Source organism: Copidosoma floridanum, unplaced genomic scaffold (genome assembly GCF_036245765.1).
Source record: "Copidosoma floridanum isolate Cflo_tuat_1 unplaced genomic scaffold, Cflo_Japanese_pri ptg000013l, whole genome shotgun sequence".
Lineage (NCBI taxonomy): Eukaryota > Metazoa > Arthropoda > Insecta > Hymenoptera > Encyrtidae > Copidosoma > Copidosoma floridanum.
The window spans coordinates 17,450,650-17,475,153 of NW_028321890.1; the positions used below are offsets into that span (position 1 = coordinate 17,450,650).

Below are 24,504 nucleotides of genomic sequence, written 5' to 3' on the forward strand. Positions count from 1 at the left end.
TGAATGCGTCCACCAGTTTTATTGTAAATGTAGAAACCATGGTTTATTAAACGAATGTACAATATTCAGCGATGTATTCAATACATTTTTTAGTATTCGTTAAAAACAGAGAAATCACCCATCATCAGCTATGAGTATTTTTTGGTATTCGCAGCTTACTATGCGCTGACTTGAGTACTTTGGCAAATAACGCTCCAAAACATCAGCCAAATCGGCAACATGACGGCCACGGTGACGTTGTAAAACCAGTTCCCGTAGATCATCGAGTCGATGATGCTGAGTACCAAGCCTTGCTTCGTAGCTCTGAGAGATCGATACAAAATAGTGAGAATAGCCTCGTCTCCGTAATTTATGTACGAGTAGATCAATATTGCGAACGACATGACGAAGAAGGGATGCAGCAGTAGCCATATCACGTACAAGAGTTTACGGAATCTGTTGGCAGGATTGTCGTAAAAAATTATGTACACATAAGCAACTTTCAAAGAAAAATGCCACGTAAGTAAGGGTTTGTTTACCTGCTGGAAACGGGTTGCTTAGGAGTGATGGATAAGGCGACAGGAACGTATATAACTGCAGCAAGCCATGCCAGTGAAAAGTTTTGCATAGCAACGCACGTTAAAGCCGTTGCGAATTCAACGCAAGTGATGACACAGATGAGAGCGATGTTGTTGTACTTTGCTATCCTGATATAGATAAAATTTTGTAAATTATTAGATTCTTTCTTTTTTTTACACACGAACGCTCTTACTGTACCTTTTGATGGCAATTAAGGGCCACATGATTGATAAAACAGTAGCCGTTACAAAGCTGTAGTACAGCGCATCTTCAGTTTTCAAATTGAAGTACTGCGTTATCAGTGCGGTCGTTAGTCTCGGGGAGGACATCAAAGTGAACCCTATGGCGTGGGTCCATAGTATTTCGGATGCTATGCAACCTACGCTGAACTCCGAAATCTTGAAAAATAGGTAAACGTTTAATACCAGTGGTGCAATACAAAAAAGGGTGAAGACACACCTTTACTTTGCTCGTTTTCTTGTCATCGGCGTTTTTCTGCTCAGCTTCTGCTTTTACGTTAGTCTCTTGCAGTCTCAACCACATGGAGTAGGCTTTAATGAATAAACTAGCTACCATCAGAACCAGTGACAGCATGTAAAGAGCTGTAAATCGATAAAACAAAATGTCATTTTAGTTTGTATTATTGTAGATTATGAAATGAATAAATGAAACATTGTTTACATATAGAAATAAATCTGTCGGTGCAGGGAAGGATGTAAAAAAAATACGACTGGTGAAAACGTTCCAGTAAATTGTTTAGGGATCTAATGATACTTTCCACCACTCGTCCAACGTGGTACAAGTGATGCTTCATTTCGTTTTTACCACTGTCAAAACCTTCCAATGTGATGGCTTCGATCCCAAATCTGTTGAAATAATCGATTTAGAGTAGGTTTATCTTAAAACTATGCTACGATGCCCAATCAAAGTTATTTTTACCTGTGAAACAAACCATGATTCCCAGTTGGAACTCCAGTGGCTTGAGTTAATGTCATTGACATAAGAGTACTAAATTGGTACCACCATTTTTTCAGTCTATCTTTTTCATACGTGTCGAAACGACGTTGGAATGATCTACGAATCCCTTCTTTGTTAATCATATTTTGGGCTAAGTTGAATAAATCTAAATTTGGTAACTGGCCATTGAGCCCTTCAACCTAGAATTTAAAAATAATTAAATTTCTCGAAATATGACTGTAACCTTAGCTAACAAAATTGTACCACCTTCACATCGATGGATGTGACAAACATCGAGTGCAGTTCTAAGTTTATTGCAGCTTGAATGGAGCCAGCTCTACCAGGCAAATCTCCAGAAATGAGGATACCTTCGTGGCCACTGGTCACTCCGTGATAAGCATCTAGCCAGGCTTGAATACCTAATTGTTCATGTTCAGTCACTAAAAATATTATATCCTTTGCCCAATATTTTTGTTCTGAAATGATTAAGGATAAGTGTTATATTTTTTTAAGGTTGACGTTGAAAAATGTTTTCTTTTGTCACATCAAAACGACATACTGCGACAGAATTGAGCAAAGGACAGTAGTAATGCTATTGATGCTGTAGTATCAGCATGAATACTGGTTAGCGGTCGATATGGCACACTGACGACAATTGCTTCAGTACTTGCAGCTCTTGGAGCTCTGATTATACCATAAACATTTTGTCCCAGGTACTGTAAAGTATAAACAATTTAATCACATGCAATAAATTTTACAAAAAAAATATGAGAAAAGCTCGATTACCTTTTGATTTTTGAATGGATAGTTCAGTGTAAAGTTATGAGTAAAAACCTCGAGGTGCAACTGATGAAATTTAGCTAATATCCACGCGTAGGGCATGGCATCGGGAAATCTTTCCCTTTCCGAGCTCAACTCATGGTAAAACTGTTTGGCAGCCGGCCTCAAGTTACTTTCTTTTTTCACCAGGCCAGGAAGCAATGCATTTTCAGAGTAATACGTATCTGGCAAAAAAAAAAAAAAAATTATTAACATGCCAAATGAAAATTGAAATAGTGGGCCGTAAAGAAGTGTACTTACTGTCATTGAAGTATGGCAACACCAAAAGCATCAGCCAAATGATTCCAGCAAAGTACAACATGTAACAAAGTGGTCTTTCCCACTTCAGAATAAACTTGGCCATCTCTCCATTTCCAGCACGAGGATCTGTCAAAAGACCCATTGTCGGACTCCCCTGTATACTTAACTATATGATGGGAAATAAACAAACTTCAACAATAGTATGAATACTATGGATAATTAATTTAAATTAACGGAATTAGTTGCTCTGGGTCTCATATTAAGAACCCTGTTGTCTTCCAAGAAAATACTGAATTTAAAATGTTCTTGTGCCAATTCAAGTTACTTTTTGTTTTCGCGAATTAATAACTTTTTTTTAACAACCAACCGGTTGTGTGTTGACATATTTAATACACCTATATGTGTAAATGATGCCACAAACACAGACGCAGCTAGCAGACGAACAGCTCGCTGAGAACAACTCATTTCTACCTTACCATTTGCCAAGTTTCGAAAGTTTTGTCGATAAAATAACTTTCTATCAAAGCTTGTACCGTTGGTAGGTAAGAGCACCACCTAATTTTTTGGGGACGCGGCGTTACCACCACGACCTATATATACGTAACTTTACAGCCTCTGATTTTATTATTCTGGTAAAGAGAGCACGGTGTAAGATGTACGTGAAGCTATGTGTAGTAATTAGTAATTGAAGTATAATTACTACTAATACTACGTAATGCCATATGGTCGATTTTATTAAACCATATGAATATCTATATTTTTGGAGGTAAACTTTTGGGTAAAAAATAGATTGTAAACTTGCCGCAAACAGCACAAACCGCGTCAACTTTTTATTGTCTATTTACAAAATTAGTTGCGGCTGGTTTATAACTAATAAAATGGCTCTACTGTAAGTCATAATAGTTATTTGGACCAGCGCCATCTAGCGTTACGAATTTCTGAACTAAAAAGTGGCCCTAAACTTTTGAACCGGAGCTTTAGCGCGTAGAGCCATTTATCCAATTATAAACCAGCCGCAACTTATCTTGTAGCTATGAAATCCAAAAATAATAGTACGTGTGTTTTTGACGGCAAGTAAACAATCTATTTTCTACAAAAAAATTGACCTCCTATGTGTTAATACTTTTGAAGATAGATTTTCGAGCATAAGATAGATTGTTAGCTTGCCGCCAAAAACACACATATCGTTATTTTTTTATTTTATAGCTTTGTCATAAGTTGCGGCTGGTTTATAGTTGATTAAATGGCTCTAATCCTGAAAGCTCTGACTTAGAATTTTAGGAGCCACTTTTGGCAAAAAATAAAGACCGCTAAATGGCGCTGATCCAAAATAATTATTGCTATTGCTACTTACAGTAAAGTCACTTTATTAGTTATAAACCAGCCGCAACAAATTAAATAGATAGATAATGAAAAAAAAAAACATTTTTTGTGCTGTTTGCGGCAAGTTTACAATTTATCTTTTACCTTAAAATCGACCTCCAAAATCATAAATATTCCACTTATCTTATATGGCTCATAAAATCGACAATATTTACAAAATTACAATACTCTTGACCTTTTACCATTAACTCATGTAAGCACAAATTAATCAGTCCAATTAAAGAGACAACCGAAGAAAAAAGGCCTGAAAAAGAATCACAGTCACACGAAAAGTCTCATAAGAATGGAGCATTGGATCTCACTTGATCAAAGAAGGTTGGGTTCTTTGTTTACTTATAACACTTAAAATTTACATCTCTGTAATTAACGTATTTTTCAATTAGTGAGATCCGATGCTCCATTCCTAGGAGACTCTTCGTGTGGCTGCTTCTTTTTAAGACCGTTTTTCTTCAGTTGTCTCTTTTCGACTGATTAATTTACGTGTATATTTGACCGTGATTTACGATTTCTGTAACACAAATTTTGCTATGTACATATTATATAAGTTAACTTTTTATTGGAAATCTAAAGTTGAAGGGCTGTTCTTTCATTAGTTAATGGTCAAAGGTCAAGAGTATTGTAATTTTGTAAATATTGTCGATTTTATGAGCCATATAAGATAAGTGGAATATTTATGATTTTGGAGGTCGATTTTAAGGTAAAAGATAAATTGTAAACTTGCCGCAAACAGCACAAAAAATGTTTTTTTTTTTCATTATCTATCTATTTAATTTGTTGCGGCTGGTTTATAACTAATAAAGTGACTTTACTGTAAGTAGCAATAGCAATAATTATTTTGGATCAGCGCTATCTAGCGGTCTTTATTTTTCGGCCAAAAGTGGCTCCTAAAATTCTAAGTCAGAGCATTCAGGATTAGAGCCATTTAATTAACTATAAACCAGCCGCAACTTATGACAAAGCTATAAAATAAAAAAATAACGATATGTGTGTTTTTGGCGGCAAGCTAACAATCTATCTTATGCTCGAAAATCTATCTTCAAAAGTATTAACACATAGGAGGTCAATTTTTTTGTAGAAAATAGATTGTTTACTTGCCGCCAAAAACACACGTACTATTATTTTTGGATTTCATAGCTACAAGATAAGTTGCGGCTGGTTTATAATTGGCTAAATGGCTCTACGCGCTAAAGCTCCGGTTCAAAAGTTTAGGGCCACTTTTTAGTTCAGAAATTCGCAACGCTAGATGGCGCTGATCCACATAACTATTATGACTTACAGTAGAGCCATTTATTTAGTTATAAACCAGCCGCAACTAATTTTATAAATAGACAATAAAAAGTTGACGCGGTTTGTGCTGTTTGCGGCAAGTTTACAATCTATTTTTTACCCAAAAGTCTACCTCCAAAAATATAGATATTCATTTGGTTTAATAAAATCGACCATATGGCATTACGTAGTATTAGTAGTAATTATACTTCAATTACTAATTACTACACATAGCTTCACGTACATCTTACACCGTGCTCTCTTTACCAGAATAATAAAATCAGAGGCTGTAAAGTTACGTATATATAGGTCGTGGTGGTAACGCCGCTTGGCGATCTCTATGTGTTCCGGTGTTCTGCTAGGTATAGTAAACAAACTGGTGTTATCGTAATATCAAAGTACACGTGTGATACGTTACTCTTTAAAATTGTTTACTTTGGTTTAGTTAAAACTCTTTATATCATGATAAAAGTAATATAGTAGCATAGATTGACCAAAATTTATTGTAGTAACAAATAAAAGTGAAAAATATTTGATGCAAAGCTCTACATAGACTAATTTGTTTAGCCGAGTAATAAAATGATTGCCATTGGATTTGAAGGCAGTGCCAACAAAATAGGGATCGGTATCGTCAAAGATGACGAAGTTTTGTCAAACGTTCGCCACACGTACATCACTCCTCCGGGGCAAGGTAAACTTATTGACTTGATTTTTTTTTTTTTTTTTGGCTGACTAAACTCGCTCGACTCGCAAACATTTGTAATTTTTTTTTTTCAGGATTCCTTCCAAGAGAAACTGCCCAGCATCACAGAGAACATGTCCTTCCAGTGTTGGAAAAGGCATTGGAAGATGCAAAGATAACGTTGAAAGACGTCGATGTGGTCTGCTACACAAAGGGACCTGGTATGGGTGCACCACTGACAGTCACTGCACTTGTGGCAAGGACTGTAGCTCAAATGTACAACAAACCAATAGTAGCCGTTAATCACTGTGTGGGGCACATAGAGATGGGACGACTGATCACCAAAAGTGAGAATCCCATTGTGCTGTACGTTTCCGGAGGAAACACACAAGTGATTGCGTACTCCGAGCAGAGGTACAGGATATTTGGGGAAACGATTGACATCGCCGTTGGCAACTGCTTGGATCGTTTCGCTAGGCTGTTGAATTTGTCCAATGATCCTAGTCCTGGTTACAATATCGAGCAACTGGCCAAAAAGTAAAACCTTTTGCTTTTTCTTTTGGATTACCGAATTTTTAAAGAAAATTTTTACTTTTTAAGTCAATGCTTGCTTGCAGAGGTAAAAAGCTGGCCCCACTGCCTTACGTCGTCAAAGGGATGGACATATCGTTTTCAGGAATATTAAGCCATGCCGAAGAGCGCATAGACAATTGGCTCAAGTCGAACGAATATACTCCTGAGGATTTATGTTTTTCGTTGCAAGAAACGGTGTTTGCAATGCTGATTGAAATTACCGGTAAGTTTTACGTTATAGTTACTTTTTACCAAAGTAAATCTAAGTTAAAGTTCGATTGCTCTCTTTGCTCATTGTTTTGGATGAAACTCGAGATAAAACTCGTGCAGTCAAAGTCTAAGTTACGAGGATGTTTTCATAAAGCCGACAACGTGGCCATAAAACTCTCGCAAAGCCTGTAATAGCCTCTGTTCCAAGAGTGTTACCGAAGGCCTGCACTCGCCTCACTTGTCTTTTTTCAGTGCTTAAACATAAATAGCCCCCTGTCTTTCTCAGCCACCTAGTATATTAGAAAACGTAGCACTGACGTACACTCAAAATAGTGATGCAGCTCGAACTTGATCTTGAAATTCCTTGACTTATATTCGGTCGACCAAAAATAAACTGCTTTGAGAATATAGCCGATTTATTTTAATGCCTATTGATTTCCTTGCAACCGAGACCTCTTTTTTCATACATATATATTTATATTTGAGTAATAAAACAATAAAAATATTGTTTGCCACAGTATTTGAAGAGAAATTACCTTATTTATTGCCAACAAAAATACTTCTACAAGTTTATAAATTGAAATAATCTGTCCAAATATTTAAATTCAATACCTTAAAACACTGCAAAGTGTATGTACATGCATAAATATGTATTTTTTTTTTTTTCAACGTTGTACTAAAATTTAGCAACTAATGTGTGCATGTTAACATAGATGCTGCTTTTTATGTTCGTCACCCGTTAAATGCAATAAATTGAATTACATCAACTAATGGAAAAATTTTCGCACGTATATGGACTTTGAGATACGTGTCTGAAATGTATGTAATTCAGTAACAGTATGTAACTATTCTTGTCACAGTAAAGACAATTTTTATTTCGCTGAAGAAAAATCCGACAAATTGGACAAGATTAACCCAAAAAATGCTTTTTACGTATCTTAACTAAGAACTTGCTTAAGCCGTAGTAGTTCAATGGCTGATGTAATACACACAAATTACTGTGCAAAAAATTTATCGAATTGCGTTTGGATTAATATTTGAATACCTCAACATGAATTTCAACTTTTCAACCAGAAACCGATAATAATAATAATAAATTTTAACTTTCCAAGCGGAAACAATTGTAATTGGTAATATATGTATTTTAAATAGTAAGATAAAAATAAAAACAGTTTATAAAGTCTGGATTTGAGGCAACTAACAAAAACTTATTATTCAAAGTTGTCCGTTACAAGTTATTGTTAAAATTTTCTCTTTGTTTCTAGAATGACATTTACGACGGATAAAAAAGACTGATGATAAAAAATAGTATTACTTATCTATTATTTGTCTCAAATCTGGACATTTATAATGTTTGTTATCAATTTTTTTTTTTTTTTATTCTTTAAAATAAAATTCGCTTGAGTTGACTGCCTCTGTATGCTCACTACTATTGCTTAACAATGATGGTTAGAAATTTCAAAGTCATCTGAATTTTGAGCTCTGATTAACTTTGTTTAACGCATGGATAACGTAAACATTAATATGAACTATTTTTACAAACAATTTTCTAGTAATTTTTAATGACTGCATAACGAATCATTAAAAAAAAAATCCCACCTATTGATGTAACCAAGAAACTCGATATTTTATTTTTAGAAAATACAATTCGTTAAATAATATTTTTTTGTAATATTTCTGTAATTTAAAAATTTTATATCTATATGAAAAAATAAGTTATGATTAACACAACGAGCTCAACTTTAATTTTTATTTACTTTGTATATATACATCGAGCCATAAAAAATATTTAAAAATTTGAGATGATTCTAAACATCCTAAAAGACAGATTTCCAATGTTTTGCTCTGATTTGTGCATATTTATCGAATTCCTGAACATTCTTAACTGATACATAAAAACGTGGTATTTTAATTGATATCAAAACACGATAACTTTAATTTTCACGCCTTGTTTTAAAGAATGCAGCAAATTAATTGATTTTGACAAACTATACGACATAAGATCTCAACTTTTTATTTTACATGAATACAATAGTTAACATTTATTTAAAAGCATGTAAATAGATACTCCCTAGTCTCCCTACTCGTGTCTATGTAGATACACACGGATGTCTCATGAAAAAAACTTAGTAAATTGTGATTTGTCTTATGAATACATTTTTTATTTATAGAGCGAAAGTTTTTATTAATGTTTCTCCGTAAAAGTCCATTTTTCTTTTTCATTTCCATTTTTCAATTTTTTAACACTACAGTTACAGTTATTTTTCTTCTGACTTACGAAAAACTAAGTTCAAGCATGAATAACGAATAAGATAATAATACCTATTATTGACCGATTATGAACGTATGACGTCATGTTTTTACTGTATTGAAGGAAAATTACCGAAGCCTCGCGGTATAAAGTACATAGTTATAGGTAATATAAATTTTTACAAAAAAATTGCTGTGAAGCAACGTTGAAAAACATATTTAAGATTCGTTGGTCACAAATTTAACGTTGCTTTAACGATAAAAATTCATCCAACACAAATATCCCTGTTCTAAGCAAATCACAATACATATTGTTACATTTATGCGCGTTTTTAGAAATTCCACAAATTTTTGTTTTTCCAACCTCGGATTGCTCATATTTTTCAAACTATGCAGGTACAGGTATTCACTTGAATTCAAGTGAAATGAACAAAGTAATCGTTGTACCGAAATCGCGGCTGTAAAACCTGCAGTACTCAATTACACAAAAAACGCCCCACATTGAACCCCGAAAAAGCCGAAAAAGCGCGCTCGACCGCAAATTCGAATAAAACCCAAAAATGTTCCGCAGAGCGAGCCATGGCCCACGTGGGCTCGAGCGAAGTGCTGATAGTCGGCGGGGTCGGCTGCAACGAGCGCCTCCAGGCCATGATGGGCGTGATGTGCGGGGAGCGCGGGGCCACGCTGTACGCCACCGACGAGAGGTTTTGCATCGATAACGGGGTGATGATCGCCGTAGCGGGACTATTGCAGTTTAAGGCGGAGGGTAGAGGCACCCCCTGGATGAAGACCAATTGCGTGCAGAGGTTCCGCACGGACGACGTGCTGGTTAGTTGGCGGGATTGATCGAGCGGCGATAATTGAGGGTTCGCATGGGTTTGGGTGGGTTAAGAATACCTTTTTAGTTTCATCAAATTGTTCAAAAAATATGATATGATGCATATACAAGACAATAAAAATTTATCACAATGTTTGTTGTAATTTCAGAGGAAAAGCGGCCATTCTTTCTATAATTACGTAATAAATTATTTGGGTATACTTGCGTACGCTCCTTTGGCTTTGTACCTTGGAAAATATGTTTCAAATGTTTCTCAAAATACGTATTTTGTGAATTTTTTTATTTTTTACTCTTTTATCACTTAAGAAATTGTGTAAGAGAATAAGTGACCTACGATGTAAGATTGTATATTTATAAGATTTTGTATTTATTTACAGAGAATAAAAAGTTGATGATAAAAACAAAATTGAAAAAAAAAAAATTTATCTTTTAGCCGCAATACTATTATCGCAAAGATAATCTTTTAAACCTCATTTTAAAAATGTTTAGCAGCTACACAAAGAATCACGTTGAATGAATTTCCAAACAAAAAAAATGTACATTTATTATCTATTTTTTAAAAATATCCATTGTCGTGGTTCAAACTCTAAAACCATGTGTTAAAGGTAAGAACTTATTAAAATCCAATATTTTTTATTCAACGTTTTTGTTGAGTATTGATAGTGATGTTGCGTGGTAATAACGACAGCAAAAACCTCTTCAAACAACCCAAACCCCATGTATTTATCCTCAAACTCTTTTTAATTATTCCTTTTTCTCCTTATCCTTTTTTGAAATTGAAATTACCTACATTTCACTGTTAGGCATTAGAATCGTAAAACAATTAAATCTACATATAAAATGCTGAGTGAGGTAGGGTATGAACTAAATAGGAATTTAATTTTGTGATTCTTTGTTTGGAAATAGTAATTAATAAAGTTTACTAGTTTGTTCGTTACTCGATAAACTTTGCTTCAACTCCGGCATCTATGGCAAAAGTTGTCTTTTATTTTTAGTTTTTTTTTCCACCTTCTCGTTTTTCATTTAATCACGCTAATTAATATGTCTCAATAGTATATTTTTTAGTAACAAAATAAATATTAAAAACGTAAAAGATTGCGGTGTAAAAAATTTTTATTTTCTAAAGTAACAAAATCTTTAGTGTATTATGTGTAGGGGAAGGTGGCCTAAAGTGGATAGGCTCTTGTGTGCCAGCTCATGAAACGCGAGGGGCAAGGTATGGTTATCCGATTATCTCCAATAAGTGAACACAGTGGTACCGCGTAATTACACGCAATTTTTAAAAAATTGATCATTTGATAGTAAAAAAATTAAAGGTATGTATATTTTGTGTTGTAAACGAATTGCTTAGTAGATATTTGGTTTGAATTGATATCATTTTTTACTTATTTAAAAAAATTTTTTTTAGACGGTGAGTATATATTACCAATTTAAGAGAGAAACAGAGCGATTGATGTCACAAATAAGACATTTTTTAAAATATTGCTTACTATTTTCAAGTTTTTGAGTCGCCGATTCAATAGTCGTTTAGATCTGAATATCGCTTTATTTTTATAAGCAAGTCTCTAAAAGTAGTTGTTTCCTACATCAAAATTATCTAAAGAGGTACGAAATTTTTATCAAAACTAATATAAGCGTCGAGAAATATGTGTAAATAATTTGAGACCAACTTACCACAGCGTTATTGAAATGTCCTCGTCAAAAAATCACTCTCTTAACATTGAAGCAATGGTACAAACACTACATAGCCCCATTATTTTAAAAAGTGTAACTTACCCCATATCTATAAATGATTAATCAAACTACTGAAAACTACCTTAGACAGTAAAGAAACACATATATTTTTTTGAAAATTTTTCACCACACAGTTTTAAAGAAATAGTAATCAAAAAGTACTCTTTGTTTGATTTTAAAAGATAACCAAGTAAGTATCGCGTATGTGGCAACGTCACATTGTCATACGAGTACAAGTAGATATACATGTGTGTTTATGTACGTATAAGTGTACGCAAAGGCATTCATATTTCTTTCTGATATTATGAATACGGGATGATATATGAACAAAACCTTGGTATTGTGTATATATATATATGATCGACCTATATATTGGGAAACAACTACCTGAAACTGTTGGAGATTAATTAAATTAGACCACAATTAGCACTTCTCATGATTTTCAAATTAATTATCTTCTGAATCTAGACTCCTGATTAGTATTGTAAATTTTTTTTGCCAGAGTATTTCAATGCCGTTTTCACAACAAAAATAATTGTGGAAGATGCAATAAATTAAATTTTATTCCGTCGACCCCAAAACGCTTTCTATTGGTCAAGACCGTCGTGACGTCACAAATACATAAATATCTTTCCCTTCAACTGAAGAGGACACAAAAAGTATGGTTTTTAAATTATTTTCATTTTATTTTTGGGATTTTTTTCAATTGAAAAGTGATCATGAGTCTAAAATATGTATCAGGTGTAGATCACTTTTTTTGACAAGTCGGCACTAAATGCGAAAATAAAGATCGTTCAGTTGCTTAACCTTATTTATATATCCATATACATTACACGATGGCCAATAAGTAAGAAGCCAATTGTGCTCTCGAGTTCACTAAAGACGACTCAAGAAATCTTCCAGTAGTTGACGAAGGGATGATTTTTGACTTAATTACAAATAATAATCATCGCACTATATTTTTTACTTTAAAGTTTTGTTTATATTTATTTTAAGGCTACTTTTCATACAAAAAATCAACGAAAACATCATCGCCAATTAGTCAACCTTGATAAAATCCGGCACTATTTTTCAAACGATCATCAAACGTACATAAATACAGTGTTATGTCAACACTCATAACTTTTCTTATTCTTCTTTCTCGTGGTACCTCGTGTCTTCTCTTCCTCCATAATCCGCAAGAAATTGCACACATCCCGATGGCCACAATTCACCGCGATCATGTAAGCCGTCGATCCTGCGCTATCTTTCTTGTCCAAGTCACACTTCTCGTTGCTCATCAGAGCGTAAACTGTGCTCAGAGATCCATTCTGAGCTGCCAATTGCAGGGCTGTTTTACCAGTCACATCCTCCGTCGCGTTCACATTGGAACCGGATGCCAGCAGGTGACGGATAACTACTTCTTTGCAGTTCTTCGCGGCTATGTGCAAACACGTCAGCCCTAAATAACCCAAAGGACAATTAGAAATCGCGATAAAACCCGAAGCTCATGTAATTCGTGATGGTGTCCCACCTGGTAAATCTCACCTGAGATATATTAAAAAATATTTATGTTAAAAAAAAAAAAAATTAAAAATTGATTTTACGGTATTGAAAGTGGCCCCTGTTTTTTAAAAATGAAATAAATCTGTTCAATTCTCAGGTGATATCTCATCTGAGAATTGAAGAAATTTATATTATTTAAAAAAATTTTTTTTCAATTTTTAATTTTTCTCTTTTAGTGTAAATATCTTTTAACAAGTCCCAGCTGAGATCTTATGTAAGATTTTTCAGGCGGGGTCGATACTGACCTTCTTGGTTTTTTGATTCGAGGTCGAACTTTGGCCCTTGGCAGTCTCGTAAGTTCTTGTGTACCACCGGCCGGTCCTCCGGGTCGAAGGGCAACGTTAGAGCTTCCAGACAGTACACGTCGCTGTTAATGCAGGCCAGGTGCAGGGCAGTGTTGCCGTCCTCCGTTTCGAGTTGGACGTCCACGCCGGATAACACGAGCTTCCGGGTCACTCCGGAGTTGCCCGACAACACGGCCAGGTGCAGGGCTGAGTGTAATTTGGAGTTACGAATGTCCAGGACCTTGCTGTTTTCGACCCTGTTGATCAGCCATAGCGCAGCGTAGTCAAGTCTATTCAGAATGGCTTTCGTCAATTGCCTGAAAATTTATCACATTTAATTTAGATTGCAGTTTCAATAGTGTCTATTGGCAAAATTAGTGGATTTTTTTTTTTCTAATTTGATTTAAAAAAATTAAGGGTTGCATGCGCAAGTAAATTTATCGAATTTTAGGTTCATGAGATTGCATTTTTTAATTAATTTTGCGGAAAAACGCCAATAAAATTTCAATGCAATTTTAGTTTTACTAATCGATAATAAATACCATACGATGGTAGGGAGAACAAATATAACACATGATGTAACTTTATTATACTTATACTTGATTTGATGTCAATGAATTTTTTTTGTTATACAAAAACCGAAAAAACAGAGTAAATGCATTGAAAAATAAAAAAAAAAAGTGTTTGAACGAACATTTACCCGTGGTGACATTAATGTTGAGAAATTAAAATTAAAAATACAAAAAACCCTCAAATTTAATAAACTAAACTATAAGCTAAATTGAATTGATGTGTAAGTTTTAAACGGTTTACGCGTTATCAAATTGTTTTGAATGTTTATATTAAAGTGCAATTAAACGTATTATTTAAAGAAAAAAATGATTAAAATTGATAATCAAATTAAAAATTTATAGGTACTCACGTATCGCCATTCGAATCCTGTTTGAACAACTCTTTGATGGACTCTCCTTTTTTAGATACTGTTTGTATCCACTCGGAAATTATTTTATTGTTCGCGACCATACATTTTTCTATTTCCGTTGCATGTTTGATCGCATTGTGTCCGTTGTTATTATTCAACACTTTTTTACACGTTGTTGTTTTGAAATATGGCCGATTGATTCGCACTGATTTTTTACGGTTCAAAAATCGACGAGACATATTTACTCGGGCACTTGTTGTACTCCGTAAGACACGTATTATTGCACTTCTGGAGACTAAACTACTGTCAAACTCGTCTAGCAATCTGAACTGTCTTGGCTTGTAGGCCCGTGAAATCGGGTGAAATAGCGAGGCGAGAGAATAGGAAGACAATGCACGGAACAACCGAAGAGCCTCTGGTGAGAAAAATCTAAACCTGACTTTCCGCACGTATAAAATTATAAGTGTAAACTGTACTGTTACGAGTGGAAAATATCATGAGAAGCAAAGTTAAAATAAGTATCACGAAATATTTGCCAAGTGTGGTTGACAAATACAAGGAAGAACTAAAGTAAGCGCTTAAAGACACGTGGAGGAAGAGGTTATGTCAAGCAAAAGGCGTCTTCCCGTTACACACTCTTTTCTGCTCTATGTTACTCAACAAAATTTTATTAAATTTTGTAAATGAGCTTCAAATCAACAATAGTATGACTCTTAACTCTTGGTTTTAAAATAAAAATTATAACAGTAAAGCATCCTTGAAGAAGCTCGTTCTTCCATATATCCTCAGCGATATGCACTGTAAACGAAAATATTGCTTTCTATTTTTATTATTTTGCGAATAGTCTCGATAAGAAGTGAATGAATCTTGAGTCATGGCGTGCATAGTTTCCACACGGTATTAGTATAAATTGCTGTATTTCATGACTCTGATAATAGCCCTGGGCTATCCGACGGCGCGGCGCTTTCACTGGTGACGTCATCAGTTGTGCTTGATATTTCGGAGGCGTATGCTTATAACACGTTTAAATACTTGATAAATCTTTCAACGTCATTAATGTGAAATTTAAAATAGATTAAATGGTATATTCTGTTATCATTTTTTTCAGAATTTGCGTCAATTAGACTCCAGTATACTGCCACAGTGGTCTACACGCGCGCTCTCTATGAACATTACATATATGTAATAATGCGTCGTGCGCTGACTGCAGCGGCCTCTTCTCAAACAACTCTGCTCTTGATTGTCCGCCACGTTAGATCATTCGCTTAATCGATTTGTATTTTTTATGGTAAACTAAAACAAAGTTCTCTTCTATGTACTGCAAGTGTTTGTCATATTGTACTATATGTGACCCAAATACTCTACGAATTTTTAAAACTGCAAATTGTCTACAACTCTACGTGTATGAATTATTTTTCATCCTGGAGGAAATGGAGAATATTTCTCACGTCGATTGAATGTTTCGATATTATAGCTTTTAGCTTGAGCACTAGTTATCGTTAGATCTAAGACATTCATTAGTAAGTAATCATTCCTTGTCCTTGTTTGTTATTAATTTTTTTTAATGATCTAAATTATAATTGTAATGCTTCATTTGTGTTACAGTGTTACATTGACATATATAATCAGTGAAGGAAAGAAGAAAAAAAGCATACACATTTTATGAGTGTTTAAACAATAGCTTTATGCGCGTACAGTGTCCCAATTGAGACTATTTATCATACATAATACAATTCTAGATTATTTTAATTTTACTAATATCTCTTAGATGTCACTACATATTTTTGTAGTTTTAAATGAATTTGTATATTTTACACATTACGGTATGTTTATTTCTTACGGAGAACCATGAAAAATATACAAAATTTAAATAGTGTTGTCATTTAGAATTTCATGTAAAAACTTTTCGTGTGAAGCAATCAAAAAAATTAATTAATTATATCTTATAACCAGAAAAATATTTCTTGGTCCGTGGATGAAATAAGCAAATGAATAAATTTTCCGATATCACACATTTATGAACCAAAAATGGGAAAAAATAACTATTGAAACCTTAATGATTATATGTAATAGAATATTATGTGCAGACTTAGAATGACTTTTAATATAGTGATAAATTTTCAAGATAACTTGAAAAGTAATAAAATTTTGAATTTTTGACACTTACAGTTCAAGATCTGACGGTACATATTATTCTATTGTGCAAAACTGGTAACACCTGGGACTTTATAAAGTATTTTTCTAGTCTAATTTCGAAATATTTTCGATTTACGCTTCAAGACTTATTACAGAATTTTTTTCTAAATCTCGTCTATCTTCAAACATTTCCAACAAGTATTCAGGATAATCAGGATTTCTTGATTTTCGATAAATTTTCAGAATCATCAGAAATTATTGTTTTTCTAAATATTTTTGAATAAGACTTCTTATTGTCCCAAAAAATTTTTTCAATATGAGTTTGGGAAAGTTGTAATGACAGTGCTTCTCTTTAGTTGCATTTAAAAACTTTTAATTTACTGACACTACTTGCATCTAAACTTGATAAAATGAAAATACGAACAAACTTGTATGTAAAATTGAAACATAAAAACTTAATGTTAGAAAATACAAGTTTATCATTCGTCTAAAATATGCAAGTATACACGGACAAAGCACTTAATTTACATCTTATAAAAAATTTGTAATAACACTTAATTTCTTATCTTATATTCGTAATATCGAAAATATGTATGAATGATAATCTTTACAATAAACGGGCAAATTTTTTGGAAAATCTTTAAACTTTCAAGAAAATACGCTCTTTCCGATAGTTTTATAATAAAATGAGACAAACATTTTGTTAAAAGTATCGTTCTACAATTTTTCTATCGAAATAATTTCATCCCTTTCTAAATAGTGTTGTTACGTACGATATGCTGGGCATATCATACTGACTCACCCTACAAGCCTACGCTAGTAAAGGACACCAATAGGGGAAACGAGCTTATATAAGGCCCTGCGAGACACGAATCGGGGCACTCGAGCGTCTTTTAGGCAAGAGACCGAACGATAAGTTGAAAACACCGCGCGAAACACACACGCCTCTGCCTCTTAGAAGCTAATAAATAATTGACCAACGAGTTGAGTTCTTTTCGTGACGCACCTCCTTACCAGTTTCTTTATCCTACGTAACAGTTTTGGTGCTAAGTGTGGGGTACGGTAAGAGTCGGAATATTTTTTTTTTCTCGCTTAGTTTACTCGTTTCAAAAAAAAAATTCCGCCGAGAAGCACACATAGTGCAGTGCCACGAAAATCGAACTTGAGTGCCGGAACGGACCCAAACAGGACAGAGGTAAACGGGTAGCTGTTCATACGAGCGATTCTCGTCATCAACGATCGGGAAGTCTACAAACAGAAGGTCAAAGCAACTTCGGGAAAGACCAGCAAGAAGGTAGCAGTTTATAGCAGTCACATCTGTATTCCTGACGCTCAACGCCAAAAAGGGGAGTAGTAACCAGGGAAGGATGATATTCAGCACAATCATTCTGGCAATGGGAGTACTGTTGACTTGGTAAGTGAGTTGTTTAAATTTTTATATCGTTTTTATTTTCCCTGACCCCGGGACAAAACATATAAAACTTTGCGTAACAAACATAAAACAAAGGGATCTTATTAGTGGGCTTGCACAGATATAGGAAATATTCGAAAATAATTATATAATAATAATAACCCGCACCTATATAGATCACTATTTTCAATACTATAATTTTTATTAACAAAAACAGTCTACAGATATTCCCAGAAGAATATTTCGTCCTATTTATCACTAAATAAAGAGAGAGCACAAAATTAAAAGAAACCGAGTAAAAGACACACGCCGCTCCTTTGCTTTCTTGTCTCGCATCTTACTATTCTTTTCGCGCGATTATTATTAAGCCACTCTATACGTAATTAAACGTCGCCCCGTAATTAGGAAAATACATAAGCTTTGCAATAATCAAAAAGAAAATACGTTTCGCGACACGTACATACAAAAAGGAGGGAAAAAGTAGAAAACAAAAATGATTCATCTTGGCGGCATTACCCATGAGTCAGGAAGCGAGAACGAAGGCCTAGATAACACGATAATCGACACGTGCAGGCAAGACCATAGCAATAAAAAGCAAAAGAAAAATATGGCGGAACAGATGTTAGAATTAGAACTTGAACCAGAAGGGTGCGAGAAACTAGACGCCCTCGATGAAGGAACGAAGGCAATAGTAATGGGCCTGTTGTAGAAAATTAGTGCAAAGCTAAAGAAGACAGAGGAAGTGGACGTGCCATTCATAGCGACCGCAGGGCCCATCCGAAATTTGTCACCGACAAATAGGGACTTCGACTACATAAAACGCGACGTAGAAGTAAGCATAGGACCCGCAAATAAAGAAGTGAGTCTTATCTCCGGCGAACGGGCCATTAGGGGCAATATAAGAAGGGCCGAAGAAACACGCGGAGCTTGAACGGATAGAGCAGACACCCTACCGATACAATGGGGCATGCAGGGGAAACCAGAATGGCCGATTTCTGGTGCATCACAGTACGAAAGCGATGAGTCAAGAAAAATCGGGGCAAGCGACTTACACAACCAACAGCTATGGGATAGAAGAAAGGATACGAGCGAAGAACTCAAAAAAATGATGAAAGCCGCGCGTATGGCAACGGCACCACCACCAACTAATTATCATACAGATCGGGTCGATTTTAACGCGAATAAGGATAGACGATGGGGTGACATAATACCGACCATGACCCCATACATAGAGAAGGAACAAGAGACACGCAATTACGATCACCTACGCAGACCGCAGTATACGCACCACAACATTCTGTCCATGCTCAGCAATATGACAAACAACATCCCGTATTTCGATGGTGATCCGATCAACTTACCGCTGTTCGAAAGAATGGTGCGTATGGTTGCACGTACAATAGGCCCGGAAAACGAACTATTTTTTTTGGGCACCCTCGCAAATAGGCTAAAAGGGAAAGCAGCGACACATTTTGCCCCGAGACTGACGCAGTTTAGTACAGACGAAGAGTTCATCAAAGAGCTCTCAAACAGATACTGCAGTATTAATAATGCAGACTCGCTTATGGCAAAATTGAAAATAATAACGCAGCAAGATAGTGAAGCAATAGATGACTACGGGGGACGGGTACAACAATTATACAATAGACTAACAATGCCGTACGATTCAAACCCATACTTTCCCCCAATTCAAAAACAGGCGATGAAGGCAAACCTAGAATCCGAGGCGGTAAAACAGTTTATTTACGGATTACTTCCAACTTTTAGTTGAAGGATGGCAAGGTTTGACCCAGAAACTCTAGGGAAAGCAATAATACAGGCGTTGAAAATTGAAAGTGACCTTAGTTTACGGCACGCAATACCGGTAAGCGCACTGCCCACATGCAATAGGAAAACAACAGAGTGGGGACCACTCGTAAACCTAGCAAGAAAAGAAGAAAAAACAGCAGAAAACACTAAGGGAGTACAAGGAACAACAGCAGTACAAGAAAAACGCTGTATATACTGCGACGGCCGAACCGGGCATTCAGTTGAGGAATGCCGAAAGCTACTAGCGGTGATAAGTGATAGAAAAACTTCGAAAGAAAACGGAAGGGAACTGAGGGGAAATTGTAATTATTGTCAAAAACTGGGACACTGTGCGAGAGACTGCCGCTCGCGCAAGCAAGACAGGGAGGAAGAAGAGAGACAGCGTAACGAGAGGCGTAACCAACCCGCAGATAATACTCCTACTGACAGTAATGCCTATAACTACAGGGGTAGGAATGATAACTATAACCACAGTAATTATTATAATAATTACGACAGGGGTTTTAACAATGGCCTAACGGAGCCATACAATAGTAACAACAATCACAATTACAGGTATAATGATTACAACTCCAGAGGTTATAATTATTACGACAACCGTGGCAACGGTGACACGTACAATAATTATAGCAGGGGCACATTCAACCGCTATGGTAACGGCTACAGAAATCAGGATAGCAGGGATGGCTATAATAGGGATCTAGTTAGGCACGGGCCGCCACAGGAGAGGGGCCCACAGCAGCGAGAAAGCGGCGCATACACTCCAGATAACAGGAGAGACCCTCCCGTGGCTTTAAACTCGCAAGATGTTCGACGTGGTTCCCAAACGTCGAGCATCAACTAGAGAAAGAGATAGAGAAAAGTGTGTCCGGTGAGGAAGAATGTGAGAGAGAGAGGCCGCAAAAGACGGAGAAAGAGATAGTAGAGAAGAAGACGCACAACGACAGTCCGAGTACTTACAAAGTGCAAGAAAAAATAGAAAGTAATACGGCACAGCAGGATACCACTCCGATAGAACGGAGCGGTAAATGCACAAGAAAAGGCAGGAGAGCCCACAAGAAGAGTAATCGGACAAAGGCGCCGGACACACGTGTAGATAATGATGAACCCGAGCTTTCAGAGCGCGACGAAGAAACAGAGCAGCTTCCGAAGATAACTATAAAACTCGCGAGAACAGGGCATATGCCACCATCGGTCTAGTTATAGGGACCACAGTTAAAGAATGGAAAGGCGACTCTTTATGCGGATACAGGCGCAGAGATTTCGATTGTAAAGGTTAATTTTCTAAGCACAGACATGCTAATAGACAGTAGGTATCGAGTAGCTATTATCGGCGTGACTCACGGAGCACGCAAAACGTTGGGCACAGTACAGGCCCAGTTGCACGGATTAGAGTGCACATTACATGTAGTCCCCCATGACTTCCCAATTGACGCGGAAGGAATCATAGGGTGGGATATTTTTAAGCGACACCGGGGCGAGATAAGCGCCGCCGAGAATACGATTAAATTGGATAGCGTAGAGATACCACTGGTAAGGCCCGAGTGTTTTAAAATACCTGCGAGATCGAGGCAAATAATTTATGCGCGAATAAGAAAAAGCAAAAATAATTCAGAAAATGGCTGGATACCCCTTCAAAAAATGGAGGAAGGAATATTGTTCGGGAACTTTATAGCCAGGAATGTTAATGGTAAAATAGTCGCAGAGTGCATTAATACAAGTAACGAAATAAAATATGTGCCTGTTCCGGAAGTAGAGCTGCTAGAATATGAGAAAATTTACCGGAAGCGCGCAGAAGACGTCGAAGGGGACGACGTCGAAAGCTTGGGGGAAGCAATAATAAGATTATTTAATAAAGAAAAAAGAGATGACAAGAAAAAAATTGAAATTTTTACAAAAAACGAAGGGAAGCTAGAGAAACAAAAACGGGTAGATAAAATAATGCAACTCGTAGACACAGCTGGTTGCAACAAGGAAGAAAAAGAACATGTAAGGAATCTAATCGAGTCCAATAAACAAGGAGAGCCGAACATACATAATTTATTAGAGGGCAGGTCCGATGAATTACGGGCTCTAGTAATAATTGGCATGAAAATGCAAGATGTAGAGGGAAGGCCGGGAATGAGGATTGACTTGTGGGAGCCCAACGAAAGGTGCATAAGGCCTCCACCTGAACCACCACCCCTGCCGGATCCTCAAAGCAACGGTAAGCTATTGACTGAAGAGAATACAACGACGATAGTTATAACAATATTATTAATATTAATAATAATGATAGTAATATTAATAATCATAATGACAGAAGAAATACAGGATATAAGAAAAATAAAGCTGGTATATCCGACATAGTATATTGTATAGGAAGACAGGATAAACAGAAACATACGTGTATAATACATATATATAGCGACAAGTGTTAGTTTTCATGAATTCGCGGCCCTCGGACGAGCCGCGAGTGAGCAACAAATCATACGAAAAGAAAATCTGAAATAAGTGATTACTGCGCAACCAACAGATATTCTGACAATTAACCCACCTCCTTGTGGAGATAGACTATTGTAAAAATACGTACAAAAATTCAGATTTCTAAAATTTTCGCGGCCCCCGGACGCAGCGCGAAAATATGACAAAAAGAGTGGGATTAATTAGGTTCACGATAAAACTTTTTTCGCGGCCCCGGACGCGCCGCAAACTAGATATTCATATACGTTAGACTTAGATTTGCGAAAAAAAAACAACAACTATAATGGAAAGGTACGCATGAACAAAACATTAATAATATTAATCAATTGTAATTTGATGTAACGTGAATAAAAAAAAGCAAAGCAAATGAGGGGCGCGTGTGGCACTCTCTAGTGAGTAGACGTACTTAATAGGAGTAGAATTAACTCACAGGCCAAATGTAAAAATTATGAATGGTAAAGACAAATGAAAAGGAAAAAACAGACGTATAAGCTGACATATACTTGTAGATTAAAATAATTCTATTCTTGATTACCCGATTGACTTCATTATTGTAAAAAAAAAATATAAAAAAAATAAAAATTTTAGCAATCATTGTTAGGTAGAGAGGAGCATGGAGGAATGATAAAAAATAAATAAAACAATTTCAGGAAAAATAAAACGATTTTTTGAAAAGGCCCACGAGCCCACGTCGAGTATGAGAGATTAAACCTCCTCTTCTTACTTCCTTCTATCGCTCTCCATTAGAAACAATCCCACCCCCACCATCATGATATACTGATAACCACAACACCTGAAACGTCACACATAATCGTAACAGGATATAGAATTGACTGCCATGTCTAAATTAACGAACAGCCCGTTCGCCAAACCGTCCACCTCAAAGTTATCATAATTTTGCAAAAACTACATGGACCAGTACTTAATCGTTCATGTAAGGGAGACTAAAAATAATGCACCCAGATCACCGCTCGACGATCGAGAGGAATAATCGACCACACCCAGTGTGCGGCAGTGTTTCTGAGAACTTGGCCATCGAAGGACAACGTCACTAGGCCACCCTCATTCAAACAGGGTCGTCGATATTGGAGAGAAGGCATACGAATCTACAACCCACATGCTTAACTGGGAAAAAATAAAAGACGCTTGCAATCACATAAGCTGTCACTTACATAACAACATTGCGCAGCAGTGTACGCGAGCTGCTCCTGCTTTTGCAAGAAAGAAAAAAAATAAAATTGCATCCATAAGGACCACACACGGAGATTCTACTGGCGCAAAAAGAAAAAAAATCACGCTGTGACGCAAGTAGAGTTGAAGCTCAGCTTTGAGAACTCAGTCGCCACGCAAACATCTTAAAAAGTACACTTTCTCTAGACATTAGAGAGGAAAAATGAAAGCTTTGTTGTTGTTGTAAAAAAAAAAAAAAAAAAAAAAAAAAAAAAAAAAAAAAAAAAAAAAAAAAATATCGAAAAAGCAGCGAACTAACTCAGCAAATACGTCTACGGCGTCAAGAGTGGTTGTTGACAAAAAAAAATACCCTTATAAATCCTTTCCTAAATCTGACCACATAAGAAAAGAGATTTGAGGAGTCTAAGGGAAACACTATATAAAAAAATGTATGGATGAAAAGTATTAGAAATGTGTACGATACAGGTCAAAACTTCACTGCCAGAAAATGATTTTTTTCATTCATACCTCCAAGCTTGTCTCGACCAAAAAAAATACTAGTGAAATGTAAGACAACCAATCGTCAAACTATTTGACTCTACAGTGTTCTTGAATATGTTATATGACCCCTCAGGCAAAATGAAGCGCATAATATTATATCCGACTATTCACAAACTCAATAAGCGACTTATATGCGCACGTAGAGCTGATACGAAATAAAAGACACGTAATGAAACATATTTACGATGGAGAGTTTTTTTGACTAAGAAAAAAATATCCACATTGACAAAGACACTAAAATAAATCATAATAATTATACAAAAAAAGTACAGAAAGAGGATTAAAAGATATACGTTTATTATTATATACTTTATATGTGAGGAGAGAGCCACACTCGCAGCTCAACGCTAACCAAATAAAGGGGAAACATAAGAGAAAGGGTAAGGTACATACGGTAATACATTTAAATAAATACCTATCGATAAAGTATAGATAGTGTTAGGACAAGTATTTATCACAGAAACCAGGGTTGGCAACTAATAGCTAACAGCTTTATATATGACAGGGTTAATAAATTCGGCATGGGGCTTCTTTTTCTTATGTATAAGTGCCTTCTCCATCGGGGGGGCCCTACTACTAATATGTTATAGAATGTTCACAGGAAAACAAAAGGTTCAAGAAGAAGCACAAGAATTGGCAGTAATTCAAACCACACCGACAGTAGAACTCAGA

The 24,504-nt window shown here is 35.8% G+C and overlaps 3 protein-coding genes across 6 annotated transcripts; 1 reads left to right on the top strand and 2 right to left on the bottom strand.

Moving 5' to 3' along the window:
* Positions 1-40: 40 nt before the first annotated feature.
* GAA1 (glycosylphosphatidylinositol anchor attachment 1) lies at positions 41-2,969 on the bottom strand. The gene is made up of 10 exons (XM_014359372.2): positions 2,596-2,969; positions 2,302-2,519; positions 2,075-2,231; positions 1,783-1,991; positions 1,498-1,715; positions 1,240-1,424; positions 1,018-1,160; positions 757-956; positions 519-686; positions 41-435 (listed from the first exon to the last, which is right to left on the bottom strand). The coding sequence occupies exons 1-10, from the start codon at positions 2,735-2,737 to the stop codon at positions 159-161; spliced, it is 1,917 nt and encodes a 638-aa protein (XP_014214858.2). The 5' UTR covers positions 2,738-2,969; the 3' UTR covers positions 41-158.
* Positions 2,970-5,542: 2,573 nt separating this feature from the next.
* Tcs3 (Probable tRNA N6-adenosine threonylcarbamoyltransferase Tcs3) lies at positions 5,543-10,177 on the top strand. 4 transcript variants are annotated; one of them, XM_014359371.2, is made up of 5 exons: positions 5,543-5,606; positions 5,812-5,935; positions 6,022-6,463; positions 6,544-6,722; positions 9,531-10,177. In XM_014359371.2, the coding sequence occupies exons 2-5, from the start codon at positions 5,824-5,826 to the stop codon at positions 9,803-9,805; spliced, it is 1,008 nt and encodes a 335-aa protein (XP_014214857.2). In that variant the 5' UTR covers positions 5,543-5,606; positions 5,812-5,823; the 3' UTR covers positions 9,806-10,177. The 4 variants fall into 4 exon arrangements, with proteins under 4 accessions (XP_014214857.2, XP_089447133.1, XP_089447132.1 ...); XM_089591007.1 differs by having other exon boundaries at positions 5,567-5,606; positions 5,846-5,935; XM_089591006.1 differs by lacking the exon at positions 5,543-5,606 and having other exon boundaries at positions 5,631-5,935; positions 9,531-9,841; positions 9,947-10,177.
* A 2,390-nt stretch (positions 10,178-12,567) lies between these two features.
* Positions 12,568-14,540, bottom strand: LOC106644019 (NF-kappa-B inhibitor cactus-like). The gene is made up of 3 exons (XM_089590724.1): positions 14,283-14,540; positions 13,322-13,677; positions 12,568-12,972 (listed from the first exon to the last, which is right to left on the bottom strand). The coding sequence occupies exons 1-3, from the start codon at positions 14,519-14,521 to the stop codon at positions 12,641-12,643; spliced, it is 927 nt and encodes a 308-aa protein (XP_089446850.1). The 5' UTR covers positions 14,522-14,540; the 3' UTR covers positions 12,568-12,640.
* Between the last annotated feature and the right edge of the window lie 9,964 nt (positions 14,541-24,504).